At 41.1% G+C, this 26,617-nt stretch overlaps 1 protein-coding gene across 1 annotated transcript in view; it reads left to right on the top strand.

Annotated features, from left to right (window-relative positions):
* Positions 1–26,617, top strand: part of Dock3 (dedicator of cytokinesis 3) — a 341,809-nt gene that overhangs the window by 287,242 nt on the left and 27,950 nt on the right. Inside the window, exons 29-40 of the mRNA XM_032910506.1 lie at positions 481–556; positions 926–1,026; positions 1,283–1,341; positions 4,265–4,413; positions 9,273–9,358; positions 12,083–12,109; positions 12,228–12,323; positions 15,619–15,679; positions 15,816–15,909; positions 20,091–20,239; positions 21,309–21,395; positions 22,970–23,074. Of these exons, the coding sequence (XP_032766397.1) occupies positions 481–556; positions 926–1,026; positions 1,283–1,341; positions 4,265–4,413; positions 9,273–9,358; positions 12,083–12,109; positions 12,228–12,323; positions 15,619–15,679; positions 15,816–15,909; positions 20,091–20,239; positions 21,309–21,395; positions 22,970–23,074 (1,090 nt within the window). The remainder of the gene's footprint in view (positions 1–480; positions 557–925; positions 1,027–1,282; positions 1,342–4,264; positions 4,414–9,272; positions 9,359–12,082; positions 12,110–12,227; positions 12,324–15,618; positions 15,680–15,815; positions 15,910–20,090; positions 20,240–21,308; positions 21,396–22,969; positions 23,075–26,617) is intronic.

Genomic DNA, 26,617 nt, shown 5'->3' with positions numbered 1-26,617 from the left:
AGAGATTAAAAGTGATATTCTATGGGTTCAGTCTGGGGAAAAAAAAGAGTGATATTCTAGTTCAAAGACTGAAGTCAGGTGAAAACAGTACATGAAAAAAGGAAGTATTAAATCTCTATAAATCCATATCATCTGGTAAAATAATAAAATTATGTTCTGAACCCTATAAAGTGACTATAATCTGTATTGTTATCCAAAGATCCTCAGAATACTTGAATTGCTTTTTGAGCTAGAATAAATCCCAACGATCACAGAGCTTAGAAGAATTAGTGACCCACTGACAGCCTTTGCTGTCTTACCTAGTAGCAGGCATTTTGTAAAACTGGTTTACTGTGTAGTTTGTGCCATTCTCTTTTCTTTAGAGCCATATCTTACAGAAGAGCAGGTTGTCTTCCAGAATTTTGCCTGTAGGCAGATAGCTGATGCTGGGCTATAGCCCTGCTGGACTAACTCTGCGAATGCCTTGTCTCCTTACTGCAGCATCATAGTCACTACAGTCCAGTACCTGTCCTCTGCCCTGCACAAGAATTTCACAGAGACGGACTTTGACTTTAAGGTAGGGGCGCCTAAAAGTTATTGCTGTCACAGTAATCGCATGCCGAAGGCCACATTCACTGCTTTTTTGCTTTAATATATTCATAGTATTGTAGATTTCAAGACTGATGGTTATTATAATATGACCTGAGAGCCTCCTTGGTGGAAGTGTTGGGAGCCAGGCATCTAGGAAGATGCTTTCCATTAGCTTCAGAAGGAATCAAGAAAGCAGAAAATGGGGAAAGACTTATTTCTAAAGATAATTAAAAGGGAGAAATCTTAAGAATTTGAAATTATAAAATGGACTCTCTGCTATATGCATATATTTAATAACTTTCCCTGCAAGGTTAAGGACTTAGGCAGTCACATAATTCTTTTTCTGTCTTTCTAGGTGTGGAATTCTTATTTTAGCCTGGCAGTTCTGTTCATAAACCAGCCAAGCCTTCAGCTAGAAATCATTACTTCAGCCAAGAGGAAGAAGATTCTAGATAAGTAAGACAGATGTCTTCCCTTCATCTCTCTACCACTTGCCCATATGGGAGTATTTTTCTATGATAGACTCTTTCAGAAGTCCACAAGTTTCTCACGTGGCTGGTTTCCCAAGGAGCCAAGTGTTCAAAGTTCAGTCAGTAACCAAATGGCTTAGCATTTTGAGAGCATTAGAAATAACAGTGCTGATATACTGACCTCATTGGATTTTCAGGTCTGTCTCACTGAACCTCCCTCCGCTAACAGTTACTATTTTCAGGTATGGGGACATGCGTGTGATGATGGCTTATGAACTGTTCAGCATGTGGCAGAATCTGGGTAGGTCTTTCCTACTGATCCTTCCCTTTCATATACTGCATATGTAAATAAAAAATTTGAGAGCTAACAACCCTACGAAGCCTTCTGAATATCAGTTCAGTCCCCAAAGAACCTCACATAACTTTAACATAGCACCTCAGATGAGTGGTGTAGAGTAGCATATGTTCGTAAAGCCCGTCCTTGGCAGGGACAGTTTGGCTAAGATGATGCTAGTGTGACATTTTGATAACTGAAGTTAGAAGAATAAGAAGAAGGCTCAGTTTTCCAGTTTGGGAATCCATGTCATAAGAGCCTCTACACTATTCATGTTCCTGTCTAAGTGTTACAGGCTCAGAAGTGTAAATCATGGAGACACCACAAAAAAAAAAAAAGTCTGAGTATTGATTTTAATAAAGAAAAGCTTTGCACCTCAGGTATTCATGTTTCCAGATCACGTATCTGACACCACTTATATGAAATGCGAGAGTGACAAGCCTTGATGAGGCTGACACTGGCTTTCCTTTAGCACTGCTAATAGATGCTCCGTTGAATCTAAAGTGGCCTAGATGACTAGCTGGGCCACCTGGAATTCTGGAAAGATATGAGTCCTCTGTCAGGAGGAGATCAGAAATTAGTTATATTTCCAATGAAGTGTGATTTAAGCTAAGCTTATGCATCTTAAGCCATAGGAATAATGTTCATAGAATCTTAAAGTCTCCTGATCCATTCTCACCTTGATCTAGAGATGAAAAGTAAGGTGGGAGACAGCAGTGGGGGCTACAAGGAGACCCAGCAGTTAAAAGCACTGGCTACTCCTTTGGAGGACCTTGGTTCAATTCTGTCAGCCACGTGGTGACTCACAAACATCTGTAACTACATTTCCAGAGGATCTGCCCTAGCATGGCACTAGGCATGTACATGGTGCATTTAACATGCATGCAGGCAGTACACCCATGCACATAAAAAAAAATACTTTAAAAAAGAGCAAGCAATAGGGAGGGCTTTTCATCCCTCAATAGAGATATGTTTCCCCAAAGAGATCTTCTATATCACTCTCACTGCCAGCCCACAACAGAATTTAGATATATTTTTTTTTCTTTTTTCTTTTTTTCGGAGCTGGGGACTGAACCCAGGGCCTTGCGCTTGGTAGGCAAGCGCTCTACCACTGAGCTAAATCCCCAACCCCTAGATATATATTTTAACATTGAACTTGACTTTGAAATTCTTAGGAAGACAAACTGACAATTATGCCAGGTACCAAGATCAGAATATGCAGAGTGAGCATTTACTTCTTAGACAGGCTTTCAAAACAAAAGGAATAAAAAGGTACTAGCTTGGGTTTAGTCTCCAACACTGCCAATTTTAAAAGATAATTAGATTTATCCTTCAAAACCATTCATTGCTTTTGAATGAAGTAACAGTCTGCCTCCAGTCCCCCAAAACTAGCTTTACTTGACCGTACTAGTTACTACACATGCAAACAGTTCCTCTCTGCAGTCTCTGGAGGACTGAGAGCAGGCATCTGAATTGGGTTCTTTCTGTTGTACCACTGCTAAGAAAAGTCCCCAAGGCTGACCCTAGGCTCTAGGAATACTAACTAGAGAGCAGGCCAATAAGTGGAAGAGATGTATCACTCACTTCACATAGGATGACCTCATAAAGGAAATTGGAGGAGAGGTGAGCTGATCTGATGAAAGTGGATATACCCCTACCTTAAGAATACAGTGTGAGGGACTGGAGAGATAGCTCAGTAGTGATGAAGAGCACTGGCTCCTGGGTTTACTTCCCAATACCCACATGGTAGCTCACAACTCTCTGTAATTCCACTTTCAGAGCTTGTGATACCCTCACAAAGAAGTGCATGCGGGCAAAACACCAGTGCACATAAAATAAAAATAACTCATTTAAAAAAAATACAATGTAAGTAACAGGGATGGGAGGGTAGGAGGGTAGAAAGAGATTCTACGTCTTGAAGCCAGTCTATGAGAGTGAAGTTATGCAGTAAGCTCTTGGTAGCTCAGTTAGGGAGTTTTTGGCATACATGAGTATAGACCTTTAAGAGGTCTGTGGACTTCAGGCATTTGGTAGCTTAAGCCTTGGGCTGGACTCCCTGATCTCTAAAATGCCGTATAGAAGTAGAATGGTCAGGAGGTTTTGTCGTGTTTAAGCAAAAATGTGCATTTTTCCTTACTAAACAAAAGCTTTAGGGAGATGTCTAAACTTGTAGCCCTAACTCACCTGAACAAATCAAACTCTGTTTCCTTGCTCTGAAGGTTTCCAAGTAGTTAAAAACACTTCACAGGAAGTTTTTGGAAACAGCGATTTTGTGCCCTTTGCATATTTGTTCTAAGTTTACTAGGCCAGTCAATTTAAAACTCTAAAAAGAAAAAAAAACTCTAAAAAGATGAGGAAGTGGGCCGGAGGTTTGGCTTGGTACTTAATAGCATTAACTGCTCTTCCAGAGGACTCAGGTTTGATTCTCAGCACCAATATGGTGATTCAAACCATCTGTAACACCATTTTCAGGAGATCAGAGGCCCTCTTTTAACACCTGATACCGGGTACCCACATGATACACAGACATGCATGCAGGCAAAACACCCATACACATAAAATGATACATGCTTTTAAAAGATATTAAAATATAATAAAATAAAAAATTTAAAGCAGCAGGAATATCTCAAAAACCAAAGAACAAATCAGCTGTTAAACTTGGAAGCTTCCAGTATAAATTAGCAATGGAAAGTAGGGTGCGTTGGTTTGGCTCTTTCAGTGCTGAGAAATTCAGCTCCATCTCAGGACCTCATACAGACTAGGCCAATACTGTGTGTGCCACAGAGCCAGTGCTCTGTAGAGTGTAACATATGCTTGGCCCCATTTGTGAATCTTCCATGTAAGGAACAAAGCAGTAATGAACTAATAGTTGTTGGGTTTTATTGTTCAGGTGAACATAAGATCCACTTTATTCCTGGAATGATTGGTCCTTTTCTGGGTGTGACACTGGTCCCACAGCCAGAAGTGCGGAATATCATGATTCCTATCTTTCATGACATGATGGACTGGGAGCAGAGGAAAAATGGCAACTTCAAGCAGGTAAAATGATAACTATCAGTGTTTGATCTGCTCTCCTCTGACATGAACCTATTCACACCAGGCGGGTAGTCTAGATGGGGAGGCCATGGTTCTAACAGGAACATTAACCATCTTAAATCCTGTTCTAGAGTTTTTGTATGAATTGCTAGACAAAACTAACATGCAAATTTTCAAGTTAAAGACCAGACCTGGAACCCCCAAAGCTCCCAGGGACTAAACCCCCATCCAAAGATACACATAGAGGGACCCAAGGCTCCAGCTGTATATGTAGCAGAGGATGGTGTTGTCTGGCATTAATAGGAGGAGAAGCCCTTGGTCCTGTGAAGGCTTGATGCCCCAGTTTAGGAGAATGTCAGGGTGTTGAGGTGGAGCAGGTGATTTGGGAGGGAGAGCATCTTCATAGAAGCAGGGGGAGAGGAGAAGTAGGAAAGGGGATAACATTTGAAATGTAAACAATCCAATAAAAGAAAGGAAAGAAGGAAGGAAGGGAGAAAGAAAGAAAAAAGTTGAGATGACTGCCATGAGTTGGGGTCATCCCGAGCTACATAGCAAGCACTAAGGCCTGGACTGCATAGCAGCACCTTGTCTCAAGGACAAGCAAACAGAAGGATCAGAGGAAAGGGATAAACTTGCTGAGGAACTTTCTGATGAACAAAGAGTCAGAGAGTCCTGGCAGCTTGTTGTCTTTTCTCTACTGTATGGCCCAGGAATCTCTAAGATCTGAGCCAAACCACATGACTTTACATAGTTTTCAGAGTAACCCAGAATTTCATAAGCTGTCCCCTTGTTCTTTGCCACCACAGCTAGCCAAAATCATACCCACAGTCAAGAACAGAGAAAAATGAATGCATGGGTGCTCAGACCTCAGCCAACTTTCTCTTCTCTTAGTCCTGCTCCCCAGTCTGGCTATTGGGGAAGACTCTTTCCATACCAATTGGGGCACAGATCTGCCCACGGGCCAGCAATTTCTCATGGAGACCAGGCTGTGTCAAGTTAACATTAACACTAACCATCATAGTTATATGTTTCAAAATGGCCTTTAGAAAGTAAAGTTTAAATGTTCTAGCCCCACCCTCCCAAAGGGTAAGTAGGTTAAGTGACATATATGTTAGCCTTATTTAGTCATTTCATGGTACATTTATCAAAATATCACCCTGGAGCTGGAGAGAGGACTCAGAAGTTAAGAGCACTGGCTGTTCTTTCAGGTGGTCTGGGTTCAATTCCCAGCACCCACATGGGTGGCTCACAACCATCTATAGCCTCAGTTCCAGGGGACCCTTCCTGCATGAGTAGGCACCTGGCATGCATATGCTATACAGACATATGTGCAAGCAAGGTAATGTAAAGTAAAATAAATCTTAAAAACAAAATGAAAATCATCATACTGTACTCCATACATGTATACAACTATGATTTGTTAGTTTAAATTTTTAAATCACTTAATCATGTTTTTGTGGATCTTGGACACTCCAGCAAACTGAATCATTCTAGGTAAGTTTCTGTTGCTGTGAAAACACATTGACCAAAACCTATTTGGGAAAGAAAGGGCTTCTTTGTCTTATACATCTCAGTTGAGGCAGGGCAGGAAAGGCACAGCAAGCAGGAACAAAGACAGAAACCATGGAGAGAAGCTGCTTCCTGGCATGTTTCCATGGTCGCATTCAGCTGACTCTCTTATGCCCTTGGACACCTGCCTGGGAGTGGCACTGCCCTCTGTGATTGTGCCCTCCACATCAGTCCACAGTCAAGGAAGTACCACACAGACATGCCTACAGGCCAAGCTAAGGGAAGAAGCATTCTCTCAATTCAGTTTCCCTCCGCCTGGGTAACTAGTTTGTGTCAAGTTGACAAAAACCAGGACACAAATAAACTTTGTTATGCTTAGTTTTAAAATATGTATATTTCTGTGCTTCCCTCTGCTGTCACATTTTTAAGTGGTCTGTTTTTTTAATCCCATGCTTCTACTTTCTATCCTCTCATCATGTTGGTCTGCTCTGTGTTCTCTTTACATTTTTTATGTGTGTGTGTGTGTGTGTGTGTGTGTGTGTGTGTGTGTGTGTGTGTGTGTACATACACGTTGCGTGCATGCATGCGTGTGTGTGTTTGGCAATTAGAGGAGTAACTTACAGGACTTTTCTCCTTCTGTCATTCAGGTCCCCCAGGGTCAAACTCAAGTTGTCAGGCTTGGTGGCCAGCACCTTTCCCCTTTGGGCCATCTCCCTGACCCTCTGTGGTACATTCCACATATATTTATTGAACATGCCTTTTTAAAGGTCACCTATACCCTGCAAGTCACTGAAATTCAAGGATTTTGATCTTGATTCTGCTGTTTTACAACTTCGGTGTTAACTACTTTCCTACTTTTGCTTCTACACAGATATATTTTTCTTGTTATAGAACAGTATTTAATGTAAAGGAAATAAAAATGTAAATGAGCCATACTCAAAATGTAAAAGCCCTATTCCTAGAATATTGTTAATTGAAGAAGCAGTTTATCTTTTTTAGACTTTCCCAAATACATAGACTTCTATGTTTAAAAACAGAATTGTTGGATAAACTGCTTTGTAATCTTCTGTTTGGGTACTCACTTGTCATGACTCTTCCTTTGTGGCATTTACTGCTCCTCTGTACTAGACTATACCTGTAAGAGTCCTCCCATTGTATGACTAGACTATTATGTATTTAGTCAAGTTCTTACAAATATAGGTTCATTTCAAATTTTACTCTTAATACCGTCAAAACCATCCATTCTTATTTGTGTGTGTGGGTGTGTGTGAATATGTGGAGTACATGTCATGTGGGTGCATGTGGCCGAAGGCTCTTGGAGCTGCTGCTTTCTCAGGGCTCTACATTGGGTTCCTGGCTTCCCACCTGTAAGGAACAGTACTATATTGTTCATATTCTGAGCATGTCTGTAGATCGGTAGATATTGTCTATGTACATATGTTCCTTTGAATGGATAGTTATAAACTATTTTAAACAATTTAAAACTATTTTATGGATAGTTTTAAAATATTTGGAGCCATTAGAGTGCTCAGAGTGTCTAAAGACTCCTAACAAAGCCTAATGGCCTGAATGGCATCTCCAGGAACCGCATAGTAGAAAAAGATAACCAGTTCTTATGGGTTTTCCTCTGATTTCCACATGTAAATCTCCAGAACACACAAAATATAAAGATTTAAAAAAAAGAAAAAGAAAAGAAAAGAAACATTTGGGAACATTGTAAATGAGGTAATGGAAAGATTCTAAGAGCCAGTGGTCAGGGAGGGCTGGAATCAAACTCTGTCTTGTGAGCATTACAGGACTGTCACCCTCATGAACCCACAGCATCCATGGTTGTCTGCACAAGACCTAGACAGGATCAAGCCTGTCTGCATTCCAGCATGGAGTGAGGAGGGGCTGTAAGCTCTCACCCTGTGGCAGAGGAGCTACTGATGGTTGGTGGCTGCTAGAAGAGGGAGAGTCTGTTTAAGGGGTAGCTTGGGGCCAGAATAGTGCAGTGGAGGGTACATGCCTTTAGTCCCAGCACTCCAGAAGCAATCAGGTCAAGTTCTGTGATTTCAAGACTAGCCTGGTGTATAGAATGACATCTAAGACAGCCAAGGCTGCACAGAGAAATCCTGTCTCAGTCAAATGAGGCCTGGAGGTTCACCTGGACTGCAGAAGATCTCCAGAAGATGTCCCAGGAGTTATGAACAGCACAAACTGGATTAAGTAGGCTATTTAGGGGATGGACTCAGAAGCTGTTAGGGATTCAGGATCAAAATAAATTCTACGTGTATATGAACTTCTTAGAGAATTAATAAAAATGCTATATTTTAAAAAGAAACATTTAACAAAGATCTTTCTCTTTCTGAATCAAAACACTTTTCTCTGAAGGAGTCCTCTTCTTTAGCTCTTAGATAGGAAATGGTTATCTGTGACATTCACCTACCTAAACTAAAATCAGAGTGAACACCTTCCTAAGCCAGAGAGGCAGGTTTATTTTTCTTTTTTTATTGATAATAGATTTTTCCCTCACATATTATATCCTGATTACAGTTTCTCCTCCCATTTGGATCCACTCCCTTCATGTCTCTCATTAAAAAAGAAAAGGCTTCTAAGTGGTACACATAAACTAACAAAACTAACACATTGGAGTTGAGCAAGACAAAGAGAAGGCAACAAACCCAAGAGGCAGAAGAATCAGTCTCATCTGTCTGCACACTCAGGAATCCCATAAAAACACCAAACTGGAAGCCATAATATATATGCAGAGAACATGGGTGTAGACCCATGCAGGCCCTGTGCGTACTGCCTAGGGTCTCTGTTCATATGAACTTTGATCATGTTGACCTAGAGGCCCTTGTTTTCTTGATGTCCTACATCCCCTTTGACTCTTACACTCTTCCAAAGGTTCCCTGCCCCTGAGGGATGGAATTTGATAGAAGTTAGGGCAGAGTGTTCAAAGATCTCACTCAAAGGATAAATGTCTGACAATGGGTCTCTATGTATTTGTTCCCTCTTTCAGGAGAAAGCTTCTCTTATGATGTCTGAGCAAAGCATCACTGCTCTATGAGTATATCCGAATGTCACTAAGAGTCATCTTATTGTGTATTTTTGTTTGCTTGCTTGCTTGCTTTTTACAATAGTGGTACTTTGTTTTACTCTAGGTCCCTAGGCTATCTAGTCTCAGGTTCAGAAAACAAGGTTTTTTGAGTGGTATAGGTGAGATATCCTGTCTTTATTGGAATTTACTTGCAACTATGATACAGTATAAAAAAGCAGTTTTCCATGATCCTCACATAGCCACAAGACTGGAGATTTTTCCTTCTCTGTCTCAGTTCATTTGCACTCATGAACTCTCTGTCTCCTTCTAGGTGGAGGCTGAGCTGATTGACAAGCTGGACAGCATGGTGTCAGAGGGGAAAGGTGATGAGAGCTACAGGGAACTCTTCAGCCTGCTGTAAGCTGCTCCTTCCCCAGATGCCCCATGTTGGGAGAAGGGGTGATGTGTGCCAGTGAAGGGTCAAGCACTGGGCAGGCTTCAGGGGTTAGGTACCAGGAGAGACCCTGTTGACTCTGGTGTAGCAGTACTCAGACTCTATCAACAAGAAAGCACACACTCTTAGGGACTGTCATGGTTGACTGAAGATGCACAAAGAGATGATATTGCTCCTAAGGTTGCAATAAGAAGCCATTGTATGTTTTCCTAGCATTCACTGCCTCATGCTGGACAAAGCCCATGAGGCTTTATTACTCATTAATAAGTCTGGCATTTCTAGGAGGTAAAGTATGAGTTCTCTTTTAGGAAACATTGTAGCTTGATAAACACTGCAACAGGTTCTTGAATAAACCACACAGGCTTTCTAAGCCATTTTTCAGTTACTAAAATAATTGGGCTATACTGAATGATAGTTCCCCCAGACCTACCTCTTTTTTTTTTTAAGAACATTGTATTTATTTTATATATGTGAATACACTGTTGATCTCTTCAGACACACCAGAAGATGGCCTCAGATTTCGATACAAAAGCTTGTGAGCCACCATGTGGTTACTGGGAATTGAACTTAGGACCTCTGGAAGAGCAGTCAGTGCTCCTAACCACTGAGCCATTCCAGACCTATCATTTTAGTAGTTTTTTTTTTTTTTACGTTGATAAAAGCCACCTGACCTCATGAGACATTTAGTTAGAATTTTGCAGTATATAAAATATATTGATATTTTATTTAAGATCATGAGGGATTCTTTTTCTTTTATTGTATATATTTAATTTACATTTTAAATGTTATCCTCTTTCCAGGTCTCCCCTCAAGGAAAGGCTAATCCCTCCCCCTCCCACTGTTTCTATGAGGGTGTTCCCTCACTTACCCACCCATTCCCTCCCACCTCCCTGCCCTGACATTCCCCTACACTGGGGCATTGAGCTTTGACAGAACCAAGGGCCTCTCCTTGCAATGATACCTGACAAGGCCATCCACTGCTGCATATGCATCTGGAACCATAGGTCCATCCCTGTGTACTCTTGGGATGGTGGTTTAGTTCCTAGGAGCTCTGGGGTATCTGGTTGGTTGATATTCATGAGAGATTTTTTTAATATTAGCAGTTATTATAAAAGTACTGTTAGCTGTGTCAGATCCATAATATAGACTTAATCATAGAAGAGTACTTTTATTGAAATATAATAGGTTCCATAACATAATTCCTATGTTTGCTTTATTAATCTTACTACATCAAAATGTCAAATTTGACAAAATTATAACTATTTATTGTCTACCAGTAATTTTTAAAAATTTAACTTTAAAAACTTTATAAGTTGATTTTTTTAGACTTGATGCTAACAATACACTTGCGAGAGAGAGAAGTAGTGGGACCGGCTCAAGGAAGTGCTAGCATGCTGTCAGTTAGCTGACTGTAAAGGTCCCTCTGCATGGGGGACCCACAGCTGCAGTTTCAACAGGGGATGCTTTCTGGTATATTATGTCTGCCTTGTTTCTTGAGGGGTCATAAGATTTTTCTTTAATATTTATGATGGAATACATTCATTTTCTAATATTTCCCCTATAACAAAATATTCCCAGTTGTAGAAAAAAACATTGAATTCTCTTTGTTGTCCACTAATAAATGACTTTATTACAAAAGAAAAAGTATAAAAATAGGTACAATTACTTATTACCTATCCAAATTGTGTTTGTAAACTCTTTTAAAGTCAGTTTGAGATGTAAGAGCTGCTGATACCATGGAATATCATTTCATATTTTTAATTTGAGGATGATGCTTGTAGGTATGGGGAGAAATGAATAAAACTGTGTGCAGATATAGAAAATACTCAGTTAAAGTGTGAGGTAGTAACCAGCATTTCCCATGTTTGTGTGCTCATAGAACATCTTCCCGAGTGTGAGGTCAATAAAGCTCCACAAAGCAGTTAGAGAGTAGCTGTGTTCTAGTCCATTCAAGTGAGAGGCCAGGTCCTGTAGTCATCTTCTCTCTTTCCGCATGATCATAGAAACCCTCACTTTCCCTTAACCTTTGACACAGGTGTATGTTCTGTGCAAGGAACATAGCAAAAACATAACAGCAATCAAGCTATAAGTTTGAGACCCCTGTGTTTTTTCCCAATCCTGGGCCAGTCAACTCCAGATGACTTAGAAACTTAGAGAGCAAAATATGCTCATAAGGAATCTTAATAGAGTTGTATGGACTGAGCTCTAGACCTAAGCTCACTACTAGAACAAGAAGCACATGGCATATCAGTGTATCTCGAAAGCCAAAAGCTGCCTCAGAGTGGCAGAAGCATGGTGCTATCATTTTTTTTAAATGACTTGAACATTAAGCTTGTATTTATTACATATTTTAGAAGCTTCTCATTACCGAGGTGATGGCAGAGTATATCTCCTGAATTACTCCCTGTCCCTCATGCAGGGCTCCTTAGATTTGTGGCAATCTTCAATTTTTATGAAGAGGTGGTTTTTTATATATTTACCAAAAATGTCTCTGGACCAAAGAAGCCAGTTGACAAAGCCAGACATATCCTACCGTGGGCTCCTTGGGAACAGACCTTAAAGCAATCGCCTCTCTCATCTCCACCTCAATGGAGTCCTTAGGAACTGCCCCGAGAAATGGGAGAGATGTTCATGTGTGGCTGCTGTTCAGTAATGTCCTTGTCTTTGCTTTCTGCTGCGTGGAGTAGAACCCAGCTGTTTGGGCCCTACCCCAGGTAAGACGACAGCGTGACAAGTCTGTCTCCAGATGTCTCACAACCTCCAGAGGCTCATGCACCTCACTCTCGTCACCAGGGAAAACTCATGAGTTATTCTCGCTTCTCCTACCAACAGCCTTCTGGAAAAGGTTGAACAGGAAACATGGCGTGAGACTGGCATTTCCTTTGTTACCTCAGTAACCCGCCTCATGGAACGCCTTCTTGACTACAGGTATTTCTTTAGCTTGAAACTTCTGTAACCTCTCCTTTGGTAGAATATTCTCTTTGCAAAGGCAAAAATGAGACCACAGTGAAGACTGGAGAAGTTGAGAATGCCTGCTGTTTCACACAGGATGTACTTTCAGTTCCCAGAACCTACATGGCAGCTCATAACTGGCTGTAATTCCAGGTCCAGGATATCCAGTGCTCCCTTCTGCCTTCTGTGGGTACAAGGCATTCACATGATACACATATATACAGACAGGCAAAACACTCAGACACATAAAAATAAATAAATCTTAGAATAACAACTGCCAGCATGGTGGCTCGTGCCTTTAATCCCAACACCCAGGAGGCAGAGGTGCAGGCAGGTGAATTTGTGAATTCCAGGCCAGCCTTGTCTACAGTGGAGTTCCAGGCCACTATGCAAGGCCATAGAGTGAGACCTTGTCTTTAAGAACAAATGTTTAAAAACAAAAATGGGCATTGTGGTGCTTAGCTGTAATCACAGTACTGAGGAGGCTGAGGCCAAAAGATTATGAATATAAAGCTGTCCTGGCCTGTATAGCAAGACCATATTTTAAAATCAAAAACCATTGTCTTAACATAGGAAGGACTATTATGGTTCCATTGGCTGTCATTAGGAGTCCTCTGATAACCAGGAACAGTAACTTTCTCAGGTATTAGTCAGAGCTTCTTGGGCTCTCCCTAAGACGGAACGTACCCAGAAGGCATCCCAGGGACATGCAGCCACAGGCCTTCCATCTAGAAAAGATCATAGGGAAGACATAACGAGAGGGAAGGGAAACTGTCTTTTGAACAGGTTAGGGAACATCTGTGCTTCCTTAATGAAGACCTTCCTTGGCTATATGGGAGATAAACAAGGAAATGTCACCTGGTACCAAAATGTGACCAAGGACAACTTTCATTTGCTTCTCCCATAACTGAGGGACACCCTTTTTCCTCATGTCTATATTCTTTTGTTAAAATCTATTTATGTCCCTTAATCCTAGCTATGGCAACAAATTAGAGGAAATATTTTATGAACTCTGAGTTCTCTGTTATGTTTATCCTGAGAATTCATGTGGAATTAGAATTTTTTCATGAAATCCTGCCTTTTTTAGTCCTGTCATGACTGTTGAATGGTCTAAAAATAACAAAACCTTAATTATGCTCTCAGACCGACTTGAATAGTCACTAAGGTTATTTTCTGGAAGTCAGGAAGATAAGGAGAAACAGGATGATAAAGAAATAAAATTGATCCCAAGCTGTAATGCTGAAAGATTTATAAACACCCAGAACAAGAAATGACAGTGCTCAGGCTTGCTCCAGTTGCTTCTGAAGAAACTATGCCTCTCAGAAGACTCAGGTGTCTGTGCGCTAATTTCACAGTGGAAATGGGATTCACAGCCTGAACTCCCTTTTCCGTAGCACACTATGTTTGAACAAATGTCTACCTATTTTTCTTGGGCCTTAAATAGCCAAAGTTGGCCTTCGTCAGCCCCTTTTATAGCAAAAGTCTTCCACTTTACATGTCAGATCCCAAGCCCTTCCTATACCTGCCATCAGACAGAAAAGTGGGCTAAAGCCCTTATCTTATTACAGTATTTACTGAAGGTTGTTCATATTCACTGCCATCTACCCTAAACACTGAAAATCACTTTCTTTTTTTTTTTTTTTTTCCGGAGCTGAGGACCGAACCCAGGGTCTTGAGCTTGCTAGGCAAGCGCTCTACCACTGAGCTAAATCTCCAACCCCCACTTTCTTAAACTTTTTTTAATTGGATTTTTTTATTTACATTTCAAATGGTATCTCCTTTCCCAGTCTCCCATCCATAAATCCCCTATCCTATCCTCCCACCTGCTTCTTCTATGAAGGTGTTCCCCGACCCATCCACCCACCCCTTCTTGCCTCCCTGCCCTGACATTCCCCTACACCGCAGGGTTCAGCCTTGGCAGGACCAAAGGCTTCTCCCATTGGTGCCCAACAAGGCCATCCTCTGCTACATATGCAGCTGGAGCCATGTGTCTGTCTATGTGTACTCCACTGTCTTAAACTTAAAGACCTTCTTTTCACTGATTTTCTTTCTGTCTTCTATAAACAAATGAAACTTATGGCCAGAACCAGTCTTATTTTCAGTGTGGTATCTATCTATAAAACAGGTACACATGTCTTCAAACATGAACTGACCTTTGCACTGTGTCCATCCAGTTCTCAGGGCTTACATTCATGTTTCTAGCCTCCAAGTATTGCTCCTTGTGAACATGGAGGAAAACAGTATGATTTTTTTGTGGTGGTTCTAGCGACTAAAAACAAACCAACCAACAAACAAACTACCATGTTAATGTGGTATTTGCCTCTAATCTCATTTGCAGCCCTGAAAGGTTACTCTTGTAGTTGTCAATGATATGTTTGAGAAGTCTAGCTGATTCAAAGGCTGTGCTCTAGATCTGTATCCATTGATCTCTTTCCTTCAGGCTTCTTAATGCTGAGTCATCCTTAGATTATCTCCCAGTCCAAACCAGCAGGGAGACTTTCCCTAGCCAGGAGCTCACTTGGCTTTCTGTGCATACCTTGAGTATATATCATTTGCCACTCATTGACTCAACAGAAAAGATTCAATTCCTTGAAGGCGGGATCCTTGAGCTTTTCTTTCTGGTAGTCTGCTAATCCCCGGCAGATGTATAGTAAATAATGATCAATCAGATGAACTTGCAGGGAAGACAATGCCAAAATCAAGAGAATCTTTTCCTCTACCCAAGAACTTAAACAGTTATTGACAAAATATGTGTGATAAAAAAATTTTATATGTACATAACCTTTAGATATAAGGTATATATAAAGTTTTATATTATTTCCAGTACGTTGTGATTCAGCATGAGTTGGACCTGTGGTGTGAGACTTAGTTTTTAGACTGTCCAAACATTTAAGTCCCCTAAGAAGTGCCTCCTTAGCCTGGACAGTAATGTCTTCAACTCTATGTGAATTCTAGCATAGATTTGTGCTTCTAGGTTCTAAGGAAATTGGCAAGTGCTCTTAATGCCCTGATGATATATTTGGGCTCTGTATTCTGCAACCAGCTCAAGGAGCTCAACAGAGATCTTCTAACCTCAGGATTGGGTATAAAGTTGAGAGGGATCTCACGGTACAGTCCTCTTCTGTTGAAGAGCTTCCTGTTAGAAGGCATACTATTTTCAATACTTCTTTGTCCATACTAATGTTCCAGTAATGCTAGAACATTAGTATATGTATTGTCCCAGGAGATAACACTTCTTATCATAGGTAGTCACCTGTGTTCTCTCTTCCAGGGACTGCATGAAGGGAGAAGAAACTGAGAACAAGAAGGTTGGCTGCACTGTTAACCTGATGGTGAGAGGACATGAGCTCTTCCTTCTGACAGGCACAGCCAGGGTTTCACTAGCTAGAGTTTGCAAATTATCTTCAGAATGGGACAGACTCTAGCATCCTGTAACATAAATCTTACATGTATTTCATTCTCTTGCAGAACTTTTATAAATCTGAGATTAACAAAGAGGAAATGTATATCCGATACATCCATAAGCTTTGCGACATGCACTTACAGGCTGAAAACTACACAGGTGAGTCAGGAAAGGAAGAGCTGTGTCTTTTCATTAGGATAGACAAAATGACTCCAGAATCATCCTTGCCAGCACTATTGGGTTCCAAGGTTTCCCTTTACCTCAGTCCTGTCCTCCTACTCCTTTAATGACAGAAAAGCAGGTAAACTGTTAACCTTCCTGGCGTGTGCTCCGTGCACATCCTCTGCTGTCTGCAGCTCTCCCACTCACCTTCACTTCTATCCATGTCGCCAAGACTCAACAGCAACTTCCAAACGTGGTACATCAGGTTCTGAAAGCTTGGACTTCTGTCTCTCCTCAGAAATAGAATTTCTCTTAGGTCTTGCAGAGCTGAAACCAACCAAGCAAAGGAGTATCTCCTTAGTCCTGGACCTTCTAGAACTCACTGGTAGATCTGGCTCCGCCTCTGCAACTGCACACACTCTCCCCTACACTGAGCTCCTAGTACAGTCTGGACAGTACTCGTCTTCTTGACAGGCCAGATAAGAGCTTTTCATTATGTCTGCAATCTGTGCACGTGCTGGTCATGATCTGTTTACTGAGAACTGTTCTGAATGAAGAGGAAGGATACATAGACGGATATTCTGTGTTATTCCCTCATACCATAGTGTCCCCAAAGAACTATCTTTCTTGCTGTCACTAGGCCCTATTTTTATCCCTTAGACTAAAGGACTTAAATTCATCATCTAAATGTGGAAATGTGATCTTTTCTTATTTGTAAATCTTAACTAGAATTAGTAAAAGCAGAGAACCCTTCTTCCTCACCCTTGTCTTTACATGTTAGGAAGTTATATATATACTACTTTGTTCAGTCAACACAACTTGGCAAAATGAACAAGACAGACTAAATGTACACACTCAGGAAACTAAAACATGAGGATCAGGAGTCTGAGGTAGGCCTAAGTTATGAAGTGAGACTATCTTTAAAAATGAATGATGAGACTTGATGTGCCAGGGTGGGTTGATACCCACAGGAGGGCTCCTTTTCTCACAAGGGAATGGGAGAAGTTGGGTGGGAGGGTAGGGTTGGGATGTTTAGTGAATAAATAAATGTTAATGAAAAAAAACAAAATGAGGGCCTGGAAGATGGCTAAACAGTTAAGCACACTGGATATTCTTTCAGAGGACTGGGGTTCCATTTGTAGCACCTATGTGGCAGCTCACAGTATACTTAGCAGAAATTATATGACATTGCATAACATGACTAAATTTACCATTCTTTATACCTACTACTCGCTAATAACTCTGAAGGAATGGTGAAGGGAAGAGTTTTATAAATTTCTTGTATTGGGCTGGAGAAACGTCTCAGTGGTTAAAAATGCTAGCAGCTCTTCCAGATGACCTAGGTTTGATTCCTAGAATTCACATAGTAGCTCACATACATAACTGCAGACCCAAGGGATCCCATGCCTCCTTCTGCTTCTTCAGGCACTACATACATACATGCAAACAAAGCACCCATACATATAAAAATAATTAATCAATCAATTAATTAATTAAAATATAAAGGTTTCTGTGTATTAATGTAGACATTTGCCAAGGACTGGGCTGTCACGTAAGCGACTGAGTCGTGGTTATGAACAAAGAAGTGCTATACTTTGACTTTTGTAGCTCTAGGTGTTGCGTAGATGAGCCAGCACAATAAGGAAGAAAAAGATTTCATACGGTTCTTCATGCACCAGAGAGGGCCTGGCAAGGGGTACCAGTGTGAGGGCATAGGTAGAGAGTGAAAAGTGAGATGCTCAAGGAGTGGACCGTGGCTGGGTGCGGATTACAGCTGATTAGAAGTTAGATTCTTCATAATCAAGTGAGCACTTTTTAGTATGGCTTGAAGATCTAGGCAGAAGCTAGAAGCTTGCGAGTGAGAAAACACCATAAAAACTACTAAACAGAAGGAAAAAGAGAATTTCTTAATAGGGCTGTGGGCTATGGCTGTAATTCAGTGTGACTCATCTCTTAGAATTTACACGACCGACAGGTTGTGTTTTTATGTAACTGTTACTAACTGTTCCACATAAAGTAGCGCTAAGCCTCAGCCTGAGTCCAGTTTCTCCAGAATTAAGAGTCCCTGGCTCCGGACTCACCACATAGTTACACTACTCACATTCTTAGCCCTCATCCTTTTAGAAACAGTAGCAATAAGAGGAAAGAACATTTCCTGGGGCGTTAGGCAAGAGTCAGTTGATGAGTGCTGGACAAATCCCTGATGAATTGGTGCTGCCCAATTAGAACCCATTCTAAAAATGTTAGAAAGCTGGAGCCAAGTGAACAGAAAAGAACCCAAGAATTCTCAATTATCTCTGCCATCCAAAGCAAGACAATGTGTGCAATAGCCTTAAAATAGCTAAGCCATTCTTATTTATTAAAAATGCCATTTTATTTAAAAAGTTGTATAATATATTTTAGTCACATTCTTTCCATTCTCCCAATTCCTTCCAGATATCTCCCACTTCCCTACCCACCTAACTTCATCCATGTGTGCTCTCTCCTTCCCCCTTTCTCTCCCTCTTCTCCTCCCCTTTTCCTTCTCTCTCTTCCTCTCTCACTAAAACAATGAAAACATAATAAAAAAAACCTAATAAGACAAAATGATACAAAAAGTTCCTCCTCAAAAATAATGGAACATATTTTGTGTCAGTCAGCTATTTCTGGGCATAGGGCTTGGGCTGGGGTGTAGTTGATATACCTAATGAGGTGCTACTTTAGAAAACTAGTTTCCCTTTTCCCAGTAGGTATCAATTGCAGATGGTTTCTTGATTGGGAATGGGAATTTGTGCCCATCTCCCCTTCTCAGAGCTAGAATTTTGTCTGGTTTGAACCTGTTGAGATCCTGTGCCTGCTTTCACAGTCTCTTGAGTTCATATGTGCATCAGTTCTGTTGTGTCTGAAAGATTATGGTCCTTAAAGTCATTTATCACTTCTGCTTCTATAATCTTTCCACTTCCTCTTCCACTTGGATCCCTTGAGGGGAGGGGCTTGATGAAGACATCCCATTTAAGACTGAATCCCCCAAAGTCTCACTCTCTTCATATTGTTTAAGTGTGAATCTCTATGTTAACACCGTCCACTGAAAGAAAAAACTTCTATAATGAAGGTTGAGCAAGGTACTGGTTTATGGTGTTCTTACATGTTGTTAAGAGTCATGTTATTGCTATGTTCCTTTAGAAGAATAATAAATAGTATTAGATTTTCTCCCAAGTCCTATAACTTAGGTAGTCTCAAGTTCTTGGCTACTTGAGTGATATCAGATATGGATTCTGTCTCATGGAATAGGCCTTAAATCCACTCAGAGTAATTGGTTACTCCCCTAATGTTTGTGTCACTGTTGCACCAGTACATCTTGCAGGCAGGTTGCTGTTAGTCACAGTTTGTAGCTGGGTGATAGTGAAGATTACTTTTTACCTCCAGTAACGTGCAAAATAGCTTCTAGTACCATGAACACTAACAAGTCAGTAGAGCGTGAAGCATCTAGTTGGGTTCCAGATCTATTTCTCCAGTATTTGATGACATAAATAAATGGTGTCTTTAGCAATAAGCTGTACCATCAGGTGATAGAGAATAACCAATGGCTTTAGAAATAGCTTGTGGGGCTGGAGAGATGGCTCAGTGGTTAAGAGCACTGACTGCTCTTCCAAAGGTCCTGAGTTCAAATCCCAGCAACCACATGGTGGCTCACAGTCATCTGTAATGAGATCTGATGCCCTGTGAAGACACCTACAGTGTACTTATATAATAAATATAAATAAATCTTTTTTAAAAAGAAAGAAATACATTGTGATATTTTTGGCCAACAACTAAACAAGATGTAACTCATTCCTGGCATTAGAGGAGTTACTTGGTGGCATAAAATGTCTGCCACATTATATAGTGATTCCATTTAAATTTATTTCATATTTGTATATATTTTAAGAAGCTTACACAGTAGTAGGTTTTTATATGTGAACCACTCTTTATTCTTCATCTGGAACTCAAAACAAGTGACCAGGTATTGAGAACATTTATAGTTTCTTCATTGTGTGAGCCAGGTCTATTAGCTTACACTATCTTACCTTTGGTATCTAGTATTCCTGGTTTGTGCTACGCATGCTTTGCTCTGATATCCTTGTTCACCACGGACCTCTAGCACAGAGCTATTTCTGGGCCACCAGAGGAAGCCCTGAGCTGCCATTCTATTCCTACAGAGGCAGCATTCACCCTGCTTCTTTACTGTGAGCTGCTGCAATGGGAAGATCGACCATTACGGGAGTTCCTACACTACCCATCCCAAACTGAGTGGCAGCGGAAAGAGGGACTGTGTAGAAAGATCATCCACTACTTCAACAAAGGCAAGGTAGGTATCAGAAAGCAAGCCTCTGAGCCCTCAGGTTCTGCTGCAGTGCAGGACATACTTGTTAGAAACAAAGAATAACTGAGGTTGGTGATGGATATGTAAATTCTTCATGCATAAGCTAGAATTTGGAAGTTGAGGAGAATAAACTGAGTCAAATATCATGTAAACTGATGTTTCCAAGTACCCAAGAGAAAGAAAACACTGTAATAATAATATGAGGAAGGTAAAGGTGTAGTTCAGTGTTAGAGAACTTACCTAGCTTTCACAGAGTCCTGGGTTCAGTCATCAACACCACAAAATAATAATAATAATAATAATAATAATAATAATAATAATAATAATAATGTGGTGGTGGTGGTGGTGGTGGTAGTGGTGGTGGTGGTAGTGAAGGAATTAAACAGTTCATTAGAATGAGGCCCACCGCAGCCTTCTTCAGGCACCTGCTAGATGGGCCTATTGCTGTACCAGGAACTTCATCACACAAATAGTCTAGTCTCCAAGTAGGCAAAAAGAATCTGAAGCCTAAAGTTATAATCTTCTCATAAAAGAAAAGTGCCAGGCTTACTTCCAGGGCTTTGGAAACCCTTTCTGCTTGATTGCCATAATTTTTCATAATTGACCTCAATTAAAAGGATTACACTCCCTTTATTAACTTAATAAAGAAATACTGAGTATCTGCTATTGTTCTAGGATCTGAAAATAGAGTAAAGAAACATAGCTCTCTTCCTTGTGTAGTCATCATCTAATATAGGTGAATATAATAAAAATAAATATGTTTTAGTGAGATAGCAATAATTGAACAATATATACTGAGAAGTACCTCTTCTTGTGAAGGTAGTTCAGAGAGGAATGGAGACTGAAACATATGAGCAAAAACCAGAAATCTCTGCATGAGGTAGAAAACCACGGTGATGTGTGGTACTCTCTATAAATGATTTTGAAGACTGTGTTTTTTGTAATACATGAGGTGGAGCTAGCCTTTTGTTTTAGTCATTCATATGTTCAGTGTAGACTTAACCAACCTAAGAATGCCTGAGGTACTAAAGCCCTGTTCCTACTTTTAATACAGAGCTGGGAGTTTGGAATCCCTCTGTGTAGAGAGCTGGCATGTCAGTATGAGAGCCTCTATGACTACCAGAGCCTCAGCTGGATCCGGGTAAGCTTTGTCACCTCGACTTTGTCCCTGACCAAAGACTCTGGGGCTTCCTGGCATGAATTTCTAAGTGATTCCTAAAGCCCTTAACTTAGTGCCATGGACAGAGACTAGATTACTGCCCTCAAGATACGTGCAGTCTGATTATGGAACAAAAGCACATACCTGACAAATGACTTTGTGATCTGAACCCTAAAAGCCACTTGTACTCAGGGAAAGAAGGTGGCATGATAGAATAGTGACTTCTGGGGGTAAGGGGCAGCCTAGCTCCATGAAGAAGTTTTTCATGAAATTGTTTTGTTCAATGATATATTACACAAAAAAACACTTTTAATTCATTACTTGTGGGTGTTCATGATAGCAGGGGGCATGCACGATGAGGTGCATGTGTGGAGTGAGAAGACTTGTGGGCTCTATTCTCTCCTGCTATCCTTACAGAAGTTCTGGAGATCAAACCCAGATCATCAGGCTTGTGCTGCCAGTGAGTGCTTTTACAGCTCACTGGCACCTAAAATTTTATTACAAAAGCTTTCCCCACTGCATCTTATAGTTACTTAAGCACTTTGTCCTTGCTCCCTTCTTTGAGGCAAAATACTCAAAAAGTATATCAAATGTCCAATGGATTTTTAAAGTCTTCGTAAAATCTTTCTTCATTGCTGATGCTATCTTCTAAATTATATCTTACAATTTTATCAGCAGAGAAAGAGTAGTTTAAGAGCATCATCCACTACATCCTTGTCTATAGTTAAGACATTTGAGCAAAGACCAGATATATCTTGTCTAAACTAGGATTTGGAAAGGATTCTCTAAAGTAGATTCTTGGCTAATTTGTAAAGGCTGCTGCCTAAAGATGGTTAAACATGAAGCTAGAATAGCCATACTGAAAAACTTGCTGACTTTGTAATATTGGACAGCATGAATGTTAGTTATCTTTTCAAATTTAAAATCTCCTAAATTGAAACCAGTATCAGTGATGCGAACAACTGAAACTTCTCAATTGTAGTTAATAGCATCTTAGGCCAAATGATAGATGAACAAGGGTGGATGCAGAGAACAGACAGAGTGGTTATGAGAGGATGGACAGAATGGTTATGAGAGGATGGACAGAGTGGTTATGAGAGGATGGACAGAATGGTTATGAGAGGATGGACAGAGTGGTATTGAGAGGGCGGACAGAATGGTTATGAGAGGATGGACAGAATGGTATTGGGAGAGAGGTATTGGTAGACAGCTGCCAGCAACCCTAGTCAAGGATCAATCAAATCCGTGTTAAATATTTACCTCTCAAGTTAAGGCCTCAGATCTTCATAGCTCTGGGCCCATTCCCGGAGGAGATTGAGAACAACCTGACAGGGATGTGTTAGGCAGGCTTGTTTTCATCCAGTCATCAGATAGCAGTGAAGAAGAAGGAGGGCTGTCCTCTTTCATAATGCACTTCCTGGAAAGAGGCTGGTAGTGTCTAGGGATTGCCTCCCTGTTAACTAGATTTAATGTCATGCTCCCTCTTTAAAAGACAGTATCTAGTTGAGTCTAGGAGAACTTACTTTGGATGCCAACCATACCTTTATTGTTAACAGAAAATGGAGGCCAGCTACTATGACAACATTATAGAGCAGCAACGCCTGGAGCCTGAGTTCTTCCGGGTTGGCTTTTATGGCAGGAAGTTTCCATTCTTCCTTCGGGTGAGTCCATTCAAGTGGTCACAATAATTTTGGTGTGTGTGATAAGGTGGGTAGGTAGGTTGGTGTGTGCATATTCACACATTCATGCAAATCTAAAAATATGTATATGTATTTTTTTTTTACTAAAAGTAGATTAATAGGGTAAAATAAAGGACTTTTGAGGGTGGGGAGGAAATGGTTTATTCAACTTACACTTCCACATTACTGCTCATTACCAAAGGAAGTCAGGACAGGAACTCAAACAGGGCAGGAACCTGGAGCCAGGAGCTGTTGCAGGGGCCATGGAAGGTGCTGCTTACTAGCTTGATCAGCCTGCTTTTTTTTTTTTAATTATCTTTAATATTTTTTACAGTCCAGTCATTATCCCCCTCCCAGCCCACCCTCCAACATTTTCTTATCCCATTCTTCTTTCCCCCACTGCTTCCTTCACCCCCCCCATCCCATACCACCCCCCACCCAGGGCCTTAAGTCTCTCGAGGGTTAGGTGCATCTTCTCTCACTGAGGCCAGACTAGGCAGTCCTCTGCTGTGTATGTGTCGGTGGGCCTTGGACCAGCTAGTTTGTGCTGCCTGGTTGGTGGCTCAGTATCTGAGAGATCTCAGGGATCCAGATTAGTTAAGACTGCTGGTCTTCCTATGGGGTCACCCTCCTCCTCAACTTCTTCAGCCTTTTCCTAATTCAACCACAGGGGTCCCTGAATTCAGTCCATTGGTTGAGTATAAGTATCTGCTTCTGTCTCAGTCAGCTGCTGGTTTGGCCTCTCAGAGGACAGCCATGCTAGCTAGGCTCCTGTCTGTAAGCACATCATAGTGTTAGTAATAATGTCAGGCCTTGGAGTCTCCCCTTGAGCTGGATCCCAATTTGGGCCAGTGACTGGACCTCCTTTTCCTCAGTCTTCTCCATTTTTGTCCCTACTAGACAGGAATAATTCTGTGTCAGTTTTTGACTGTTTGATGGCAACCCCATCCCTCCACTTGATGCCCTATCTTTCTGCTGGACTCTACAAGTTCCCTCTCCCAACTGTTGGACATTTTATCTAAGGTTCCTCCTTTTGAGTCCTGAGAGTCTTTCACCTCCCAGGTCTCTGGTACATTCTAGAGGGTTTGCCCACCTCCCACCTCCTGAGGTTTCCTGTTTCATTCATTCTGCTGGCTCTCAGGTCTTCACTTCTCCCCACCCCACCCCACCCTCCAATACCTGATCTTGTTCTTCTTTTTCCCTCCCCACTCTCTTCTCTCATTCTGGTTGCTCCCTCCTCTGCCTCCTGTGATTTTTTTTCTTCTCCCTCCCAAGTGGGATTGAAACATCCCCACTAGGGCCCTTCTACTTGTTAACAGTCTTGAGTTCTGTGGATTGTGTCCTATACTTTTTTGACTAATGTTTACTTATTAGTTAGTACAGACCATGCATGTCCTTTTGGATCAGAGTGACATCACTCAGGATGATATTTTCTTGTTCCATCCATTTGCCTGCAAAACTCATGATGTCCTTGTTCTTAATATCTGAGTAGTATTCCGTTGTGTAAATGAGCCATATTTTTTGTATCCATTCTTTTGTTGTAGGACATCTGGGTGTTTCCAGCTTCTGGCTATCACAAAAAAGGCCACTATGAACATAGTGGAACACCTACTCCTGTGGTATGGTGGGGTATATTTTGCGTATATGCCCAAGAGTGGTATAGTTGGGGGTCTTCAGGTAGATTTACTTCCAGTTTTCTGAGGAACCTCCAGATTGATTTCATAGTGGGTGTACCAGCTTTCAATCCCACTAGCAATGGAGGAGGAGTGTTCCTCTTTCTCCACATCCTTGCTAGCATGTGCTGTCACATGTGTTCTACTGAGTACTTCTCTCCAAAGGACCAGTCAGTCAACAGAAGACATTTGGCTTTATTTAATACTTGCTGCTGCCTTCTATTCTATTCTGAGCTGCAGTATTCTGTGTTTGCTAGTAATGTGTCAGGAAGTGACTAGTGCCTAAAAATATTCTATATAAGTACATTCCAACTCTGCCTCTAAGGCCTAGTGCCTCCACTGTGGCTCATCTTACCCAGTAGCATTAGTACTGTGTACTCAAAAACAACCTAGAGGACAGTCACTTGGCTCCCATATCCTGTGAGAGCTCCAAGTGCTAAGGTCAGCTGTGGAAAGACAAAGAAGCCTCTTTCATGACCCAGGATAGCAACAGCAACTTTTCTCCTTTAGTGGGAGAAAAATCTCCAAAGGACTGGTCCAGGATATACACAGTACAGAAAGATGACTTGCCATTGTGAAGTAACGGGTGGAATTTAATCTTTACTTGTGCATCACTGCGAGATAGGATATTATACATAGAAATAAGAAACCCATTCAGAAGACAGGCTTCACATTGTATGAATAGTTTGTAAAAGTACAGTTTTTTAATGCTACAGTAACAAACTACAGTTTTGAAGGATTGTTAAGACAGGCATCATGACACACACCTGTAATCCCAGCATTTTGGAGATGGAGATCAGAGGATCATGAGTTTCAGACCAACCTGAACTACACAGATCTTTTATACAACAACAAAAAATGTGTTTGAGAAACAAAAACTTATGCTAAACATCATATATAATACAACAGACAACTCCATGCCTCAGCTGTAATATTTAAAATTAAGCTCTCTTTCAGTGGTCTAGGTTTGGAAAGTAAAGCATTCAGAAGTAGTTTCTGACACATTTTGTTCCTCTTTTTATTTTTTTATTTTTGTTTTCAGTTTTGTTTTCTGGTTTTTGTTCTTTATGTGATCTTTTATTAATTTATTTATTCACTTTATATCCCTATTGCAGCTCCTCACTCCTCCCAATCCCACCCTTACAAATCTCTCCCCATTACCACCTTCTCTTCTCCTCAGGGGAGTCCCCCATGGGTACCATCACACCATGAGATATTCAGTCCTAGCAGAACTAAGCTTTCCTCTCCCACTGAGGGCCAACTAGGCAGTTAGGAGAAGAGGATCCAATGGTAGGCGTGAGAGGTGGCCCCCACTCCAATTGCGTAGGAGGCCTAGGTCTAGCCCCTGCATGCTCTTTTGGTTGGTGGTTCAGTCTCTGGTTTTGGTTTTTAAGACAGTGTCTTATAGGGCTGGAGAGATGGCTCAGTGGTTAAGAGCACCAACTGCTCTTCCAAAGGTCCTGAGTTCAAATCCCAGCAACCACATGGTGGCTCACAACCATCTGTAATGAGATCTGATGCCCTCTTCTGGTGTGTCTGAAGATAGCTACAATGTATATAATAAATAAATAAACCCAAAAAAAAAAAAAAAAAAAGACAGTGTCTTATAGTCCAAGCTGGCCTTGAACTAGTTATGTAGCTGAGACTGACTTTGAACTCCTGGTCATCCTGCACCTGTCTCATGAGTGCTGAGGGCCTAATATAATGCAGTGTTAAGAAACCAACACAAGGCTTCATTCATGCTAGGCAAGCACTCATCAACTGAGCTATCCCCAGCTTTTGATCTTACTCTACTCAGAAATATTTCTCAGTGGCACTTGATAGTGCCTTGTTAACAGACTTCTTTTTATAA

This window comes from Rattus rattus, chromosome 8, assembly GCF_011064425.1.
Source record: "Rattus rattus isolate New Zealand chromosome 8, Rrattus_CSIRO_v1, whole genome shotgun sequence".
In the NCBI taxonomy this organism is placed as follows: Eukaryota; Metazoa; Chordata; class Mammalia; order Rodentia; family Muridae; genus Rattus; species Rattus rattus.
The sequence above is the reverse complement of the archived record's forward strand: the minus strand, read 5'-3'. Positions and strand labels throughout refer to the sequence as shown.